The sequence below is a fragment of the Leptidea sinapis genome, chromosome 36, assembly GCF_905404315.1.
Source record: "Leptidea sinapis chromosome 36, ilLepSina1.1, whole genome shotgun sequence".
Lineage (NCBI taxonomy): Eukaryota > Metazoa > Arthropoda > Insecta > Lepidoptera > Pieridae > Leptidea > Leptidea sinapis.
Genome location: NC_066300.1, coordinates 1,852,517 through 1,870,463, shown reverse-complemented (window position 1 = coordinate 1,870,463; position 17,947 = coordinate 1,852,517). Strand labels below are relative to the sequence as shown.

General features: G+C 34.9%; 2 protein-coding genes across 4 annotated transcripts; both read right to left on the bottom strand.

The window, feature by feature from the left end:
* Window positions 1-371: 371 nt before the first annotated feature.
* On the bottom strand, window positions 372-10,122 carry LOC126975586 (snRNA-activating protein complex subunit 3). Of its 3 annotated transcripts, XM_050823539.1 has the most exons (7): window positions 9,581-9,715; window positions 8,925-9,067; window positions 8,621-8,834; window positions 8,438-8,539; window positions 6,964-7,116; window positions 5,233-5,418; window positions 372-4,103 (listed from the first exon to the last, which is right to left on the bottom strand). In XM_050823539.1, the coding sequence occupies exons 2-7, from the start codon at window positions 8,933-8,935 to the stop codon at window positions 3,777-3,779; spliced, it is 993 nt and encodes a 330-aa protein (XP_050679496.1). In that variant the 5' UTR covers window positions 8,936-9,067; window positions 9,581-9,715; the 3' UTR covers window positions 372-3,776. The 3 variants fall into 3 exon arrangements, with proteins under 3 accessions (XP_050679496.1, XP_050679495.1, XP_050679497.1); XM_050823538.1 differs by lacking the exon at window positions 8,925-9,067 and having other exon boundaries at window positions 9,581-10,121; XM_050823540.1 differs by lacking the exons at window positions 372-4,103; window positions 8,925-9,067 and having other exon boundaries at window positions 5,273-5,418; window positions 6,953-7,116; window positions 9,581-10,122.
* A 4,848-nt stretch (window positions 10,123-14,970) lies between these two features.
* Window positions 14,971-17,947, bottom strand: LOC126975591 (immediate early response 3-interacting protein 1). Its single transcript, XM_050823544.1, has 3 exons — window positions 17,789-17,947; window positions 16,544-16,645; window positions 14,971-15,161 (listed from the first exon to the last, which is right to left on the bottom strand). The coding sequence occupies exons 1-3, from the start codon at window positions 17,874-17,876 to the stop codon at window positions 15,106-15,108; spliced, it is 246 nt and encodes an 81-aa protein (XP_050679501.1). The 5' UTR covers window positions 17,877-17,947; the 3' UTR covers window positions 14,971-15,105.

Here is a 17,947-nt window from a genome sequence, read left to right as displayed (position 1 = left end):
ATATTTACGAAAAAACAATAGAATTAGCTACCAAAAAATATCTCGAGGTCTCACGAGCTTTTACAATACCTACTTCGGGGGCATAGAATATATTACTGTTACCCACAGTACAGGCTCTGCCTAGGTTGTGGCCAAGAGCCAATATTATTATTATTAGGTACGTGGGTACGTGTTTGATTGATTTATTACAATCTTTGTTCTTGATATCACACCTAGTGTATGGGTCAACGAATGTTAAATGATCACCGCCACCCAATTTCTCCTGCAAAAAATCTCATTCCACATTGGTTGGTAAGATAATATTTATAACTGAGAGTTAGTACTACGAATTTCTATATATGTAGGGAGTAATTTAAAATAAAACCACTAGATATTATTTCTTGCAATTCTTTTAATATCAATTTTACAGCTATTTATTTTTGCAAGTTTTCGCATTTATTTAATGTTTTTTGCTTTAGCATGATGAAGTTTTGAAAGGTATTCGCAATAAGATTTAACAAAGTTGATGAAAAATATTCGTATCCTCACTGGGGTTGTGACACTAATAAAGAATTAAAGGATGGTTTTAAGAAAAAATCTATAATGAAAGAATTTAAAAAAACGAACGTGCTTTAATATAAATATAAACATTGTAATGATGCACCGCTTCGCTTGAAGTTTTACTGTAGGCAATATTACGCCCTATCATTGATTTCTGAAGCGTGACGTCATAACCGGCCGCCATGACACTGAGCTTTTTCGGGCGTAATTGTAAGCAGATCTATAAAAATTAATAATAAAATAGTAAACGTGTATCAACATTATTAAAGAAGAAAACAAATCTGTCATTACCTATTGTAAGCATTCTTAGATCAGGAGAGTGCGCACTAGTTCGGATTTAGGTACGATTAATTACTGCGATTTATAAAACGATATAAAGTTTCCAATAATACTCCCTTTATGGAATGAAATAAACTCGTTGTTGATAAATGACCACAACTGAAGCTTTACAGGTACGTCGATGACTTTCCATAAGCGTATTTCGGAGGTACTCATGTCCTATCGTCCTGGAAACATCGTCAAGGGACATTCAGTTTGTTTGTATGTGAAGAAAGGTCCCTAAAAATCGCAATGTGGTAACCAAATTGGGTACGAACAAGCTGCGTGCCTCCAACTCGCCAATTATACGAGACATTCTATTGCCCATAAGTGTCAGTATCGTATCAGCTCGAACCATTAGGTCGTGTGTAGGGGTGTTTCCAAGTCCCACCAATATTAACCCGCGAGCACTCGCGCTATGAGCATTTTGCTCACAGCAAATTTAAAACACGCGCCATTTTGTCAAATTTATTCGTACGTACATCGTTCATTTGGTAGCTGTGTTTTATTCCGTCCCCCACCCCTGTATGCAGTTCACTTCTCGCCAGTGTGCGCCAGTCACTTGGACGAGGTGGTTTGTTACGCCGTGTACCATCAGGCGGCGTTTTGCTCATCGCGCGGGTATCGACGTAAGTACCTCCTTTTTTTTACTCATGACTTAATTTTTTTTCATCTTAAAGACAGTTTAACTGCTACTTTTATGTAATATTATGATTTTACATTACTGAAATAGTAATCTATTATGTATTTCTATTATAGATGGATCGTGATCAAAGAGACGAACAAGTTTTTCCATGGTTGATGGAGGAAGATTTAGAAGACATTGAGGACCCGTCTTTTAGAGCCGATGATATTGAAAGCGATAGAGACAGTGAGCACAGTCATCATTCTACTAACACCGAACAATCGTCATCGGAAGTAGAAGGTGAGGTTTCTTCAATTTCACTGGGCAATCAGCTGTGTTACTTAGGCAAAGATGGGTGTACAAAATGGACCTATAATCCACTTCGTTCCAATGTGAGAACAAGAGCTCACAACATTGTCGAAAAACAACCAGGGGTAAAACCAGTGGCTAAAAATGCTAACACTATAATGGATTGTTTTCTCCTCTTTGTGAGTGAAGAAATGCTGACTGATATAGTTCGCTTTACAAATATCCACATTAGAAAAATCAAGGACCAATTCTCAAGGGAGAGAGATTGCAAAGAGATTGATATTGTAGAACTAAAAGCCTTTATTGGTATTTTGTACATGGCTGGTATAAAAAAGATGAATCACTTAAATTTGAAAGAGATGTGGGACAAAGATGGCACGGCACCTGATATTTTTAGAGCTGCTATGAGTCGCAATAGGTTCCTTTTGTTGATGAGAGCTATAAGGTTCGATGACATAAACTCCCGCTCCGAAAGGTCAAAGTATGACAATATTGCTCCAATTCGTGAATTATTCGAATCTTTTATCGCAAAGTGCCGAGCCAATTACCAAGTAGGAGAGAACGTCACTATAGATGAAATGCTCGAATCGTTCCGAGGACGATGCAAATTCCGCATGTATATAGCAAACAAACCAGCTAAGTATGGTATAAAAGTATATGCTTTGTGTGATTCAAAGAATTTTTATACAAGTAACTTAAAAATTTACCCGGGAAAGCAACCGAACGGTCCACACAAATATGATAATACTGCATCTGCAGTGGTGAACCTTTTATCACAAGATATTTTGAATACAGGCAGAAATATTACGGCTGACAATTATTTTACATCGATTCCACTGGCCGATGAATTACTAGCTGCACGGACTACTATCGTTGGTACACTTAGGAAAAATAAAAGGGAAATTCCACCATTTTTTCTCGACATCAAACAAAGACCAAAACCTAGTAGTATCTTTGGTTTTCATAAGAGCAAGGTTCTGGTGTCTTACGTACCAAACAAAAAGAATTAAAAAAATGTTCTTATGATAAGTACACTTCATAACGACGACCGAATCGATCCAACTACTGGAACTAACGCGAAACCCGAAATTATCACCTTTTATAATAAAACGAAAGGAGGTGTTGATGTTGTGATCGACTAAAAGAAGAGTATTCTGTGGCAAGAGTGGCATGTAGATGGCCGCTGAGATTATTTTTCACGATCCTAAACATAGCCGGAATCAACAGTCAAATCATTTACAAAGAAAATACGGGTATAATCATCACGCGCAGAGACTACTTGAAACAACTAGCTCTTCAACTAATACAGCCACATATCCAAAGAAGAAGCACCTTCCAAAATATTTCATATCCTCTGCAGCAAGTGATCAAACGTTTTGTACCAGAATCTGAGTTACCAGAAGAAGAAAAACCAAGTGGTATCTGCGCGGTTTGCCCAAGACGCAAAAATCGCAAGACCAAAAAGAGCTGCATTTATTGTCAAAAATTTTTATGTACCGAGCATAGTCGTACATTATGTGATATGTGTAAAGCTCGCGTATATGACGAAGATTAATTATTTATACTTAGTTTAGAAGTTTTTTATTTTTAATTTTTTTTTTCATTTTTTCCGTAAGACTGCCTTACAAGACTGGCAAATTAGTTCCTATGATTGTTAATTAAAATAAAAAAGATTAATATTGTTAAATTTTTCAATATATATTTTGTAGAATAAATAATGTGTATTTTATTTAATAAAATATTTTTTTATTCATATTTTTGGTAAAACTTGCATTTATTGACATTCATAAACGTGAGCAAAATGCTCTACACGCGAGTGCTGATGTAATTTCTTGAGGCGCGAGTGCTGGCGGGTTAACAGCTTTTGTATTTCCTTTCGTGAGACTACCATGAGGTGGCGTGTTCGCTTCTCCTGTCCGATAAAAACGTGTGGATGACCACAATACATCCAAATGATGAGGATTGTAGGCTGGGCGGCAGCGGGTTACCGCGCCATCGGCTTGAGCACGTTGAAGTCGAAGTAGCCCTTGTAGGCGAAGGCCTTGAACTCGCAGATCTTCTTGCCGTCCTTGTAGAGGTAGCGGCGGAAGCACGTGTCGCAGAAGAACGTGGGGTCGAAGGGCACGCGCTCGCAGCCGCCCACCAGCCACGTGCTCGCGAACTCGGCGCACGACGCGCAGTACACGGTCTGCGAGCTGGTGAGCTGCGTGTGGTGCGGGTACAGCGACGGACGCAGCACGTCCATGGCGGACAGCAGGCGCACCACCGAGAACGTCAGCAGGTGCTCGCAGTTGCCCTGGTGCACGAACACCTGCAAGGCGCCCGCTGGATCAGATCACTGGACTTAAAGAGGCACCAACAACACATTCAAATATTATTGCCGCTTCTGTCTACGCGATTTAAATGCAACAGTATGAACTAAACCGCCTCTCTTGCACGCAGCTATTCATTTCACCGTGAAAAATTGTATATGTTCAGAATACATAGTAATTTTTATAAAAAAATGTTTCATCTATTGGCTTTAGTTAACCGACCTCATCAGTTTGCAGTGAAAACAAAAGATTGAAATAACGCACAGTTAATCCTTTAGTATACGTATCTGCCATCAGGAGTGACTCTACATTAGATAAAGAAACACGATGGTTCATTGGGTAATACTGCAGCGGATGAACTGGCGAGGCGGGGCTCAGTGACTGGTTCCATATTGCCACTACCCTTCAGTCAAATACATCCATGGATGCACTTATAAGCTAAGAAATTCCCTACAAAATGCTCGATTGGCATATTTTAAAAGTGCTGGCAGTCGAACGATGCTATAGCTGTACTATCGCCCAGACTGACACGTCGACGCGACAACTTAACTAACTTGGACTTAATAAGCACAAATTCAAGAAATATATTATCTAAAGCTTCTTTGACAAGGAAGGCTTATTATAATATAGTAGATTATATAGAGGGTAATGATGCATGGTTATTGTCTGGTCCTGCGCAGGCCACCTAAAATATTATATTAAATAAGATAAGTTGTTATATGATTTAAAAGATGGGCTGGGACTTTCTTATCAGTTCTTCTCCCCGTCTCATAGCCCCTTTACGAACTGATATAGCTTCATGACGTTTATCAAGTGTTATTGCAATACGATATTATTATTCTATTCTAAACACGATATCGCATATGGTCACAGTGGCCACGTGTCAAGTTTTGCTTGAAAGAAAAGAGTGATGCCGAAAAGATATAAAAAAAAGAGACATGATTATGAAAGTGCCCAGTTCCAGAAACATTATGCGCGCTATATACATAGCGGAACAAATCAGCGTTAATAAATAAGAATTTCACATTTATGCTATTGTTTGTAACTGTCACCACATCTCGAAGTTCAAATGAAATCGTCCTCGGTGTAACCTAGTGTCAACTGTCAAGTGATGAGAATGTAACTCACGTCAGGATGCCCCAGTCTGACGTCGACGTCCCGGAGACGTGTGGTGTTCATGCTGCGCGTAAGGAAGCGCCCGATCTTCTTCCGCTCGGCCCAGTCACGGACCACGCGGCTGATGTCCTTGCAGCCGGGCCGCTCGTCCACGTAGAACGTGTTGCTAATGAACAGGAACGACGACGGGAAGATATCCTAACGACATTATTTATTCATTACCTACTCTTATACTGCGAAATTTAAAAAGACAATACAAAAATTGTTTTGCGAAACTTAAAATGACAACATGTTATAACAAAAAATATTATGTTTATTGCTTTTCAAAATACTCTCCTTTACATTTTAAAAAAAAATTCATGGGATCGAACCATTTTTTAAAACAGGAGGACCACAGATCTGAAGGCATGTTTTCTACGTGCTGATTGACCGCTATCACTGCCTCTTCGGAATTGGTAAAAGTGAAACCTCTCATCAAATCTTTGATTTTGGGGAAAATACAGAAATCAGAGGGTGACGAGTTGTACTTTTTCGGAAGCTAAAAATGACTTAGTTTTTTTGGTCGTGTGTGAAGAAGCGTTATCATGATGGAGAAAGCGGCTTTTTGGTCGTCTTTCGCGAACTTTTTTAACACCCTGGGTTAACAAATGGTAGAATTCTACTTGGCATTAACACTCTTTTGATCTTCAAGTGGAATTGTGCAGATGGGACCCATAGCTAAGAAAAAAAATGCGATCATTTTTTTACCAACGTTTCTCGCCTGCCTCACATTTGTTGGCCTGTTCTCATTTTCAAACAACACAAGAATGCTGTTTTTTTTCGGGTTCAAAACAATAAATCCACATTTCGTCTCCTGTGACAATGTTATAAACAGCATTAGAATGTCCGTGGTCGTACTTCATTAGCATCTGTGAGCACCATTCCACCCGAGCCCGCTGTCAGTTCATGAGGGATCCAACGACATCAAAGTTTCCGAACTTTCAATTCGTCGTGTAAAATTTTCTGAATTTGGCTCATACCAATCTCCAATAGTCCTCGTATTGTCTCATAAGTAATCCGCGGATTTTCTTCAATTAGCCGCTTAACAGTAGCCACATTATTTTCGTTGACAGCAGTTGAAAGCCGCCCTTCACGAAATTCGTCATGTAAAGAAACCCTACCTCTCTCAAATTCAGCAAACCATCGCCTCACGGTGCTCAAGCAAGGTGCTTCTAACCAAAAGCATTTAGAAGACGAGCGGCAGTCTTGCTGAGAGAGAGAACTTTTAAAATCATAAAAAATTATCACTCTAAAATATTTTCCACTTATCCCATTTGCGTTGCGTACGTAGAAATTTGATGTGTGATAAAAAATAATTGACAAAGGATTTCCCGCCAATTGTTTTTTTTTAATTACTAAGAAAAAAAATTGTTCAAATACCAGACGATTACTATTACAATACGATTAACAGAAGTGCAAAACTTTTAGTGTGCCCCATGTATTACAAGACATTGTGCTATGACATCAATTTATTGAGCATACATAGAATACAATAGAACGGCTGTTTTATAATTTATACAAATTTTAAATAACTATTTCACGCAAATTTTCGCATGCGGTATTCTCCTTACAAGGTAATGCTTTTAGTAATAAGACCTTTGTAACTGAGCATAATTAAAAATGTAATATTGTAATTACCACTGGTGAATATGAATAAATAAATAAACCTATTATTTTTCCCAAATCCCCGCACCTGCAGGTTACCTTGGAGCAGGCGGCCGGGATTTCATCCGGGTTCTCCGACACGTCCACGTTGGCAGCTGAATCGTTGGGGCAACTGATGCGGTCCCGTAAATCGGAGAGATAATGCCGCCCTAATAACACCAAGTCATTGCTGAACACGGTGTAACGGAAACCCTGAAATATAATTACATAATTGCTTCACAACATAAAAGACGAGTTACGACATTTTTGTCAACATCTCCAAGTAAGATGGATGTATTAGAATTATTTATGGTTGCCTATTTTGTGCTGAGCAGTTTACTTCCACACTTGTTTGTGATTCAAGAAGTCTTTAATGGTATAGTCAGGCCTGTCTCACTACGCGTTTAGGTATACGAAATCGTAATTACGTGCGGCGTCCTCTACAGCGTAGGCCCAGGTAGTAGGGACTCACGAGCGAGCACTGACGCACACGCGCGATTTGATGTCACCCACTTTACAGATGCGACCGATATTTTAAAAATGGAGAAACATTAACTAGCAAAGCATATTATAGGTCATTGTGATCCAAATTTCAATTTATTAAGCTTCCTAAAGACGCTGAAACAATCTAATTTAAAGTCATTATTATTATAATGAAATTACCATGCATGATGGCTACCTATTTATTTCCTTTATACTAAGTAGGTTTGATTATGTAGTGGTCTTCATTACTATTGGCAACTAATGTAGGTTTGACAACGAAGAATATTAATTAAAAATTACGATTACATACCTATTTTATTATAGAAATAACTGAGCTATTTTTACAAGATGACCTTATACTAGGTAGGTACAGTTGTAGGTAAAGATGGCAACCCTAATGTCGTAAGAAGAGGTAAGGGTCATGCGATAGAAAGAGAGGCAACTTCTAGGTGAACAAAAAATGTAGGCTAGTAGAGCTATGCGATCAGATTTACACCTTATTGCATGAACGCAAGAGTCTCTATTTCTTTAACTGATTTTGCGAGTGAGACTTCCATACTTGTACTAATTAATATTTGTTGGTATAAATAATAGTAGCCTTTGTTGCATAATTTTTGTGTGATGGTCAAGTTAAATTTGTTCAAAGGAAGCTTCGAAATGGATATATGTATCAAGTTGTAAATACCTTGCCGATATATGTATCAAGTTGTAAATACCTTGCCCCACGAACATGTCAGTCACTTTTCATAGCCTGTGGAGAGTAGGCACCAGTTTATTCTTGTTCTAGTACCATCGAAATCTTGCGGAAATTCGACAGAGCATGTATATTTAACAATCCAAAAGAGTGTAATGAATACTATGTAATTTTCTTGCTTCTTTGTATTTGGGCTCAATCATTTTCAAATTTCCGTCAAGGTCTACATGAATGAATCTCTAAATGATTTGGCTTAACATTAGGAAAAGACTTGTACCAGATGAGAAATTAGGAGTGCATTCATAGAAATAGATCATAGTACCATAACTCTAGTAACAATAATAAATATATGCATACCTGTCTCTCTTTTAGTGAGCAGTGGAAGGGTCTATATAGCCTTACTTGATATAATACATCCTTTCCCGGCATCAATAATTGTTCAGACTCTGTTGAGTCTTCCTAAAAATTAAGGTCATCACCTTAGATTAGATTAAATAGATCAGACATATTATTTTATTTAAAAAAAATTAAGGAACTTACATCTTTTGGCGGAGGTAGTACTCTAACACCCCTGTACTTCAATCTTTTTGAATAGAGGTTATTTCTGTCATTATCGATTCTCACTTTTAGCTTTTTCAGAATATTGAGGTTGGTATCATCATCAATTTTTTGATCTTCATGTGATGAATAGGCAACTGTGGTTGGATAAGCTGTTGGCATTCTTACTTCGTTTCCAGTTAGCAGATGTTTGGGGCTGAAAAATAGCATCACATTAATCCCAAATTGACATTGTATAAATGCAGTATGGCAAGATTTCAATTATTCTTATAATATTAATACAAACCAATTGCACATATAGTAATTCTATAAGGCAAGCTTATTCCACCTATGAGACAAAATGGCTTATGCAAACAGAAAAACTTTACTAATTTCTCCTGCAAACCAGGAGTCACAGGAGTGTTACCGGCCTTTAAGAAATGTTGTATCCTGGAAACAGTACAAATGAGCTTGTTCCTTAGTTTGATTGTATGTGGAAGAAAGTTAGTGGAAAACCAAATGCATGAAATGAAGATGGTGAGGATGATATCCTATTTTGTGGTGTGTCAGAGATGACAGCAATACATATAGAATGTTGCCAGACCAACACTTTGCTATATCCAGACTAAATGACAGGCTTTCTCCCTTGAAAGCCACCACCCACCTATGTGTTAGGAATACCAGAAGATCACCCACCATGGTGATAGCCAAACTGTCGGTCATTGATCAACTCGTGACCCTCTAAGATAACAGTTTTCTGCCTGAACTGGACCTCCGGCGGCAAGTTCTAACAGTGCGAGTTGTCGTGTTTTTCTGTCATTGTCAAGAGAATTGGAGGCATAAAGAGTGCTAAGTAGAAAGTTTTTCTCTTTTGGAGTATGGTTAAGGGTGTCATTGATCATGAGCAGCAGTGGTAAATATGGCTGGCTTTGTCACAAAAAAATAATACAAATAGGTACTCACTTGCAGAAAGCCACTAATTTTTCGAATTCACAATCACGCAATTCCCTACCCACAAATTCCCTGATCTTATTTTCTTGAAATGTTTTTAGGTCTATTGCAGGTTCTGGTTGGCCATGAATTGGCAGTGAATTAAAAAGTTCAGGCAAATTGGAAGCAATAAGTGGAGGTGTCACGAAATCATCCTGGATGTTATATATTTTAGGCCCGTCATCGGGTGCAAAAAGTGGAATACTGTTGCTCACATCGTCATTGCTGGTCTCCTTTTCCAAATCAACATTTTCGGAGACTGATGGATTAATTTCAATAGTGGTTAAGTTCGAATGTTCAGCAACTATTTCTATGTCATGCTTTTCCATAATAAAAGAGCAAGTAGCAACTAGGTATGAGGTTACAAGAAAATGTATTATACGTAACGAACGAAATATATGTGATAGGCAACAAAACAACCTTAGTAATTTCTATTTTGCTTTGGTAAATTCGATTTTGTTTATCAATGAATATTTTTACAGTCGGTTAAATAATTCGAGATCAAAAATGTCAATAATGGTGTTGCTCACTAAAAATAATAACCTTGTCCATTGTGCGTGTCGAAATATAATAAAATATCATTTTAAAAATAAAGTGTAGTCTAAATACATAAAAATAAATATTATATAACGTTTTCTCTTTGTAATATAGCATAAAATACATCCTAAAATTAAAATGTATTTTTTTTTGTGCAAATTTTGCTCTGACACTGGCAATAAGATAGAAGCCCTAAACATTTGGCTCGCGCATAGAAGAAAAACGTAAGTAATTTTACAAAAAGTTGAGAGGTGTCAAGGGACACCCGGATGGAACGAAGTTCCTTTCGGTTAATTAGTGAAGAAATTGTAATAAAATTTTATATATATTAATTTTAAATTGTATTTTTTAATAATATAATTAATTATTAATACTTAAATTAAATGAAATTTTCATTTTAAATTATAATTATTTATATTATATATATATATATATTATTTATATAAATTATTATAAAAAAATTATTAATATACTTAATATTATATTATAACATTTCTTATAATAATTAATATATATATTAATAATTAAATTGTTAATTTATTATTAAATAAATTAATAATATTATTATTAATATAATAATAAAAAATATTATTATTATTTAATATCCATTCATAACAGACAGACAGAGAAACATGCGCACACCGCACAGCTTACAATAGTTTCTATAGCAAAAAGTGTCGTGACAACTTTTCGTAAGATTTTTTTCCGTCTAGCCCCCTTTCACAACGCGCGATAAGGAACTTCGTTCCAATAAAAATCTATTGGTTATAGTGACAGAAACGTAGTGATTATATTCTCTTTGGTGACGGGTCTGACTGGCTATTTTTTGTTTGTTGTCAAGTTTTCTTTATTTATTTATCTTTTTTTTTTATTTAATAAAATATAGTTGTCATAACAAAACGAATCATGGATGCTGCGCTAGGTGGACAGGATATGCTGTCACCTCCGAAAAAAGGCAACGCTATTTCTGTGCCTGAAAAGGTTATGATGAATGCCTTTAGGCATGGTTACAAAAAAAATATTTTAACAAAAAACAACTGACTTCAAAAACACTATTCCAAAACAATAGATATAATATGCACTAAAAAGTATAAAAAATAATTGCGTATTTTTATACAATCTATTTAATTAATCTAATTCTAGTTTCGATTATTGTAATTTTTGGAATCGGTGTCCTTCCGCCACGACCCGCTCTCGCCTCCTCACCTATAACTATATATAGTTATGGGTGAGATGTGCTTGAGTCGTGAGGAGGCGAGAGGATGTGTCCAGGATAGGTTTGTAACTACATACATACGTAGTTACAAACCTATCTTGGATGACACCGACTCTAAAAATTACAATAATCGTTACTAGAATTAGATTGTATAAAAATACGCAATACGCCTCCTTTTTTGAAGTCAGTTAAAAATTGGCCTAAAAATCAGTATTGATCTTAAGGTGATTGCGCAAAGAAGACCCTAGAGATTATCGGTGTTTCTACTGTGACAGTGAGCAAAATATTAAATGAAAACAAAATCACTGAAGAAGTTAAACCACCTCGGCTCAACCTGTCCTAAAAAGGATATAAATATTCGAGACAAAGATGGTGAATTTACTTATTCAGCAATAAGATGAAAAGCACATATCTCTTTTACAGAAGTGAACCTACAGTAAACAAAGTTAGTATGTTAAGTGTTAATTTATGTAAAACTTAATCTGTGATAATTATCTATATTGTTATGATAGTTTGGACATTTGGGTATTTCCTGTATGTTGGCTACTCTAGTCTATTCTAAGTTATTCGATTTGGGTGATTAAAATATTAATAATGATTTAAGATTATTAAAGCTGTAAACTCTGATCTTGGTATGCCTGATATTGCAATGCACACGATGAGAATCGTCCTTAAATATATAAATTTTAAATATGCTACCCACAAGCGCCGTAGCAGTTTATGTAGCGGAGAATTGTGTATCTCCCAAAAAACTGGAAAGTGAATGTTTTGCTTTTATACAATATGGAGATTTTTATGATTACAGTTAATAATGGTAAATACTTTTACAAGACGAAAATGTGGTTTGATACTCAAATTAAAACTCTTTAACAAGAGGGGTTTGCCACAGGCTGAAAAGGTCCAACGAAAAAGGAAGGCGTCTTATATTATGTCATATAGGCAACGAGAACGGATTTGTAGATGGAGCATTATTAATGTTCGAATCCAAAAAAAAAAGCGAGTCTTCAACTCGCTCATTTTGAAAAGTGGTTTTAAGGGATACTGTCAAAGCTAAAAACCAATTCGGTATACGTTTAGATAATGTTCCTTACCACTCCCGAAGGTTAGAATAGAACCCCATAACTGCACTAATCATTGAATGGCTCATATCGAAAAATATAAATTATGAAGAAAATATGATAACAGCTCAGTTATTAGAAATCGTAAAAAGAGAAATATCAAATTAGCAAACTATTGCTGAGAACAAGTTGGCTACGGAAAATACAATTTATAAGAGTAACCAATTCCATCCATCCATCCATCGTCATCGATCTCTTCAAACCCCGAATCAGAGAGCGAATATTAATAAAGAAAGTATTTCTTTATGTTTAGTAAATATTATCAAATAAAGACATTTGTAAAAAAAAATATTTTTTTGAATGAATGAAAATGTTTTATGAATTAAAATAAGTTTGCAATAATTAAACTACTGATACTAGAAAAATGTTGATAGCCTCTGAATTATCATGTTGACAGTGACATTGCTTCACATTTTTGATCACGAATAATCGAAATTCGAATTACATTTCCGACTATACTTAGTTTAGTTTGTTTTATTATTTATTCATTTAGATATACGAATAACATTTATAAACAAATTATGCAAACAAACTTTAATGTTATCGCTCTAACGGAGACCCGGCTTAATTCGGAAATAAAAAATGGTGAATTCATAAACTCAAATTACTGCATAATATATCATAGTGATAGGTCATGTTGTACTTCATCAAAAACGATGGAGGAGGGGTACTTAGGTACTAAATGGCATAAAAAAAGACATTCCCTCAATACGCGTTGAAGTATGGGAAACTGATTGCGAAGATATTTATGTGTACTTCTCAATTTAAATAATAATAACTACATCCACCTCTTAATCTTGAAGTGTTATGGAACCATCTGGACAAAGCTAACAATGCTATGAGCATGGTTGATAAGGTTTTAATATTGGGTGATTTCAACTTACCGTTCCTTAAATGGCTAAAACAGAAGAAACTTATCGTAAGGGGCTACTAATGACAATAACTAACTGGGATATACTTGTATCGATTAATAATAATAATGCCTTTATTACAGTTAACAAAACATAAAAATTTACTTACTAACTAATACACATACTATAAAACATTTTAATTAATTAACTTTATCGATAACATAGCGTTAAATAATTTGTACCAAATTAATCACATAGAAAATTCTGATGGAAGGCTATTGGATCTGGTTCGAATGAATATAGGGAATGCATATGTCAATAAAACTTTGGACATTCTGCGTGAACAAGATAATAGGCATCCTGCGCTAGTTATAAATATTCCAGGTGACTACAACAAAATTGTAAGCTAATTATGCAGGGTCGAATGGAACTTCAGATTTGCGCAATGTAGTAAATGAAGTCGTGTCATTGTTTTATCAAATATTGTATGATGTTCGAGAGAAATTTATACCAAAAAAGAATCCTATAAAGTCCAAATTGCCACTGTGGATTAGTGTGTCTTTAATAAATAGAAGACTTGCTGAAATAGAAAAACTCTGTAAGAGGTAGATATCCTAAATATAATAATCCAATCGATATGATTTAATTTGAAACTGTCCATGTTCATTGTGTAAAGCTTTTTCATATTTGCTATAATCAATACAAAAGTTCAATTGAACAGGAAATAGCTAAAACTCGAAGTGCATTCTGGCGCTACATTAAATCACAAAATAAAAATTCCACATTACTTCCAGTGACTATGATAGCGACAACACATCTGTTGAATCCGGGTCTGATATTACTAATCTTTTTGCTAGCTAAGAACTCTTCACAAAACACGCCCAATGATCATTTCATTATTAATAGTAATGCTATTAACAAAATTACTATAAATAAAAGGGAAGTATTAGCTAAATTAAAACAAATAGATATTTTTAAGGGTTCTCGCCTCGACAGTTATCCTCCTGTTTTTGTTAAGTGTTTTAGTTCTGCTATTGCTTTACCATTAAGTATTATTTTAACCGCTCTTTGGCTGATGGATGTTTCCCAGATGAGTTGAAAATGGACGAATATTTCCATTGCACAAAAAAGGGAATAAGGCAAACGTAAAAATTATGGGCCAATAGCTATTCTATCTTGTTTTCACATGTCAAACATTCCCTTTCTGTTGATCAACATGGATTTCTACCAAGTCGTTCCACTGCAACAAATTTAGCATGTTTTTTAGCAGATCTTTGCGCTGGGGTGATGAAGTAGATGCAATCTATACAGAATATCTATAAAAACTATACCATTTTCGAATAACGGTTCACTCCTCAGTTGGTTTCAGTATTACCTAGCAAAAAGACTTTAGATTGTGTCAATGAATGGTTACGATTAGCAGCCTTACTTTGCTATGTCTTGCGTTCCTCAAGGCTCTCACCTCGGTCCTATATTATTTTTAAGTTTTATCAATGATATTGCTCTGAAATACATTATTCAAAATTTTTGTTATTTGCCTAGAGTTATCAGGTGTACAATAGGTGATATCATAGCTGTTTGGTGTTTGATGACATATTTTTATGCTATGTTATGCAAAAATACTTAAATAAAACTACAAAGTCAATATAAAATTAAAAATATTTTATACATATTTAAAAAAATACAATAACCTTATAACATGTTGTAGTCTTCTATTGCAACAATAAAAGTACAATTAGAGGTCTAGCACTCTGTGTTTTTTCATCATATTACTTATTAACCTAGGAGCAATTTGAACAATATTGTTAATATATTCAAAATGATGAGTGGAACTGTAAAGAAAAAATAGTAGCATTAACATAGTAGTAACACATTGTTTAGTTTTATTAAACTAACTAAAATCTATGTCTATTATCTAATCTAAAATTTAGGAATTTGAAGAAAATTTTTACTCAAGGGGCAAGCCAATGCTTTAGATGATTAAATGGCCAACTTTACTATAGTCAGATGGGTCGAGTCGATGCTCTCGGTAGGATTGTAAAATTGAGGCTACATGGTGTATCTCTGATTTTATGATCTAGTGTATCTTGAGACAGTAGATCTCGTACCTTTTATAGAGAGCTCTAATATATAAATGGTGCCAACACAATAAACTGGTGGTTCATGCTGAAAAGACCGTCCTGGTGCTTTTACTAGAAAGCAGAAAAAGGATGGCCTCACATCCCCTTAATATGTAATAAATAAATAACCTACACCGTTTTCCACTAAGATAAAATATCTGGGACTGACATTATTGTGCAAAAGGAAATATTTGCCTGAAGTCTGGCTATGTGATCTGGTGCAGGAAAATTACCCAAATAATGTAAATTAACGAAGCTAGACATCCACTCCCAAACTCGCTGCGGCTGTTTGAGTAAACCTTACTGAGATATCCTGTAGTAGACATGGTGAGTGAAGCAATGTTTCCGAAATTCGCGTTCATCAGCAACTTTAATATTGAATTTACCTCAAGAGAGCCCTGTTTATACAACTGAATTACCTTGGAAAACGAGAGCATATATAATAAATATATTTATATATACATATAATAAAACAAAATCATAACTCCTAAAAAAGCAGTCCACAAACTATAATAAAATCATCCACAAACACAAAAATATTCATAAAATGAAAACTATGGGGCCAAACTATGTTTATGGGACCAAATGGCAAACATTCCGCATCAAACTAAAGAAGAATCACCAAAATCGGATCATTTACGATCATAAATCAACATACATACATAAAAAAATAACCAATTGAATTGAGAACCTCCTCCTTTTCAAAGTCTGTTAAAAAGTAGCATTTATTTGGGTTGGGTCAAAGTTTAATTCTTCATTGAGATATGTCAGCAAAAGATATTATAAGATTCATAAAGATATGTCAGCTCACTGCAAAAGGTCCAAAAAAAATCCATGAAAAGAATCAATCTGAGCAATGAGCTATAGTTAACTGGACTACATGTCAGAATACAAAATTCCAACCATATAATGTTGTCATCTGGCTTTCTACAACCACACTCTGTGTGAAATACCTTGCCTTGCACCACCACTTTGTGGAATCAATTACCAGCTGTAGTTTTCCAGATCCAATATGACTAAGGGGTCTTTTAGATTACAAGTTAAAGGCCGGCAATGCATCTATTTGCTGCTTCTAATATAAACACATTACTTACTTCTAGTAACAGTCCTTATAGAACGAACCAAATTTAATATTTGAAATTTGACAGATGATTGATCTTCAAAGCCTTGATTCTGTGTGTTAGCTCCCCATCCCACTGAAACAAGAGATGTTGTAAATTACCACCAACTGACAGGCCACAATATGATGATTCTATTCTATTCTTCCTAGTGGCTTCTGTGGAAGGGGCACCACAACTCGCCAATGTCACGTTTCAGAATATGATGATCCTAACATCTTTATATAAAGGTAACAATATTGTCAATATAACCTAGGGACTTGAAATGACACATAGGCTGTTAAAATAACAGACAAGAGGATGAATTTTCATTAGAGGATTTAATGCTTCAGCAACATATCAGGGGTGAGGAGCTGTTACTCAATAGATATCATGATGCACATAAATATTTTGTATATATGTTTTTAATAATGCAAAACTAGTGAGCTAATGAAATATTTTTAATTATAATTTAATGTTTAAAAATTAAATTATGAAATAAATGAATCTTAATATAGCAACTATGAATGATAACCTATTATTATTAGGCAGACAGTTAATCTGGCAAGAACTGTATCTCAACTTTCCTATACCAGATCCAGACACAATCTAAGATAGGCCATATTTATACACATTATATTATGTTTACACATTAGTGAGTAACAGCTGTATGCTAGTGTATGATAATGTTTGTGGTTTTAATGTTGTGTACCACTATAATGCAAGTTTAAGCCCTTTACATCGAGCTATTGTAATATATATCAATAGATTATTACATTGGCCTCATGTGAATTAGGCTTATATTTTTGGCACTGTAATATAAAAGACAGAGACACATTCAGAGATGACTGATGAAAGTAAATTGACTGCATAAATTTATCAGGCATATGTGTTAGGCAGTGTTGGAAAAGATCAACCTGGGTGTAGATCACAATTCTGTTGGAAGGTATTTCAGGGGCACAGGTAGTAAAGCAAGAATAAAAGTGTATGATGGGTTTCCTGCATAGAAGAAGAACCATTACAAATGGACATCCAAAACTCTGTGTAACCCTCTGGAAGACTGGTGTTATTGTTTATTTTCTGTTTACTAAAATACTTAATAATTTTAGTACATATTTACAATAAGTATAAAATCTGATTTGTATCATTATAATATGTAATAAATACTATACTAAAAACTTTATAGTTTCTAAATCTTAAATACATAATCTAAAACTATACAAAGATATAGAAGTAGCTTACTTTTTTGCATAAACCTTTCTTCATGGAGAACACATACAGCATTTAAGCATAGCAGTGAAGCTTCAAAGAGATTCCAAAGTGTTATCATGATCGATAAGGTGCAACTGCTCTTAAAACAATTTTGATTTAATTGCTTCCAACTATTACAAATAAAAAAAT

What these genes read in the sequence shown, in the direction of transcription:
- LOC126975586 (XM_050823538.1), bottom strand. Translation starts at nt 9,936, where the DNA reads ATGGAAAAGCATGACATAGAAATAGTTGCTGAACATTCGAACTTAACC. An exon ending in TACTACCTCCGCCAAAAGAT is followed by an intron (nt 8,540 to 8,620) that starts GTAAGTTCCTTA and finishes CTTAATTTTTAG; the next exon opens with GAAGACTCAACAGAGTCTGA. An exon ending in GCTCACTAAAAGAGAGACAG is followed by an intron (nt 7,117 to 8,437) that starts GTATGCATATAT and finishes ATTATATTTCAG; the next exon opens with GGTTTCCGTTACACCGTGTT.
- LOC126975591 (XM_050823544.1), bottom strand. Translation starts at nt 17,876, where the DNA reads ATGATAACACTTTGGAATCTCTTTGAAGCTTCACTGCTATGCTTAAAT. An exon ending in AGAAAGGTTTATGCAAAAAA is followed by an intron (nt 16,646 to 17,788) that starts GTAAGCTACTTC and finishes CTCTTGTTTCAG; the next exon opens with TGGGATGGGGAGCTAACACA. An exon ending in TATAAGGACTGTTACTAGAA is followed by an intron (nt 15,162 to 16,543) that starts GTAAGTAATGTG and finishes TTTTCTTTACAG; the next exon opens with TTCCACTCATCATTTTGAAT.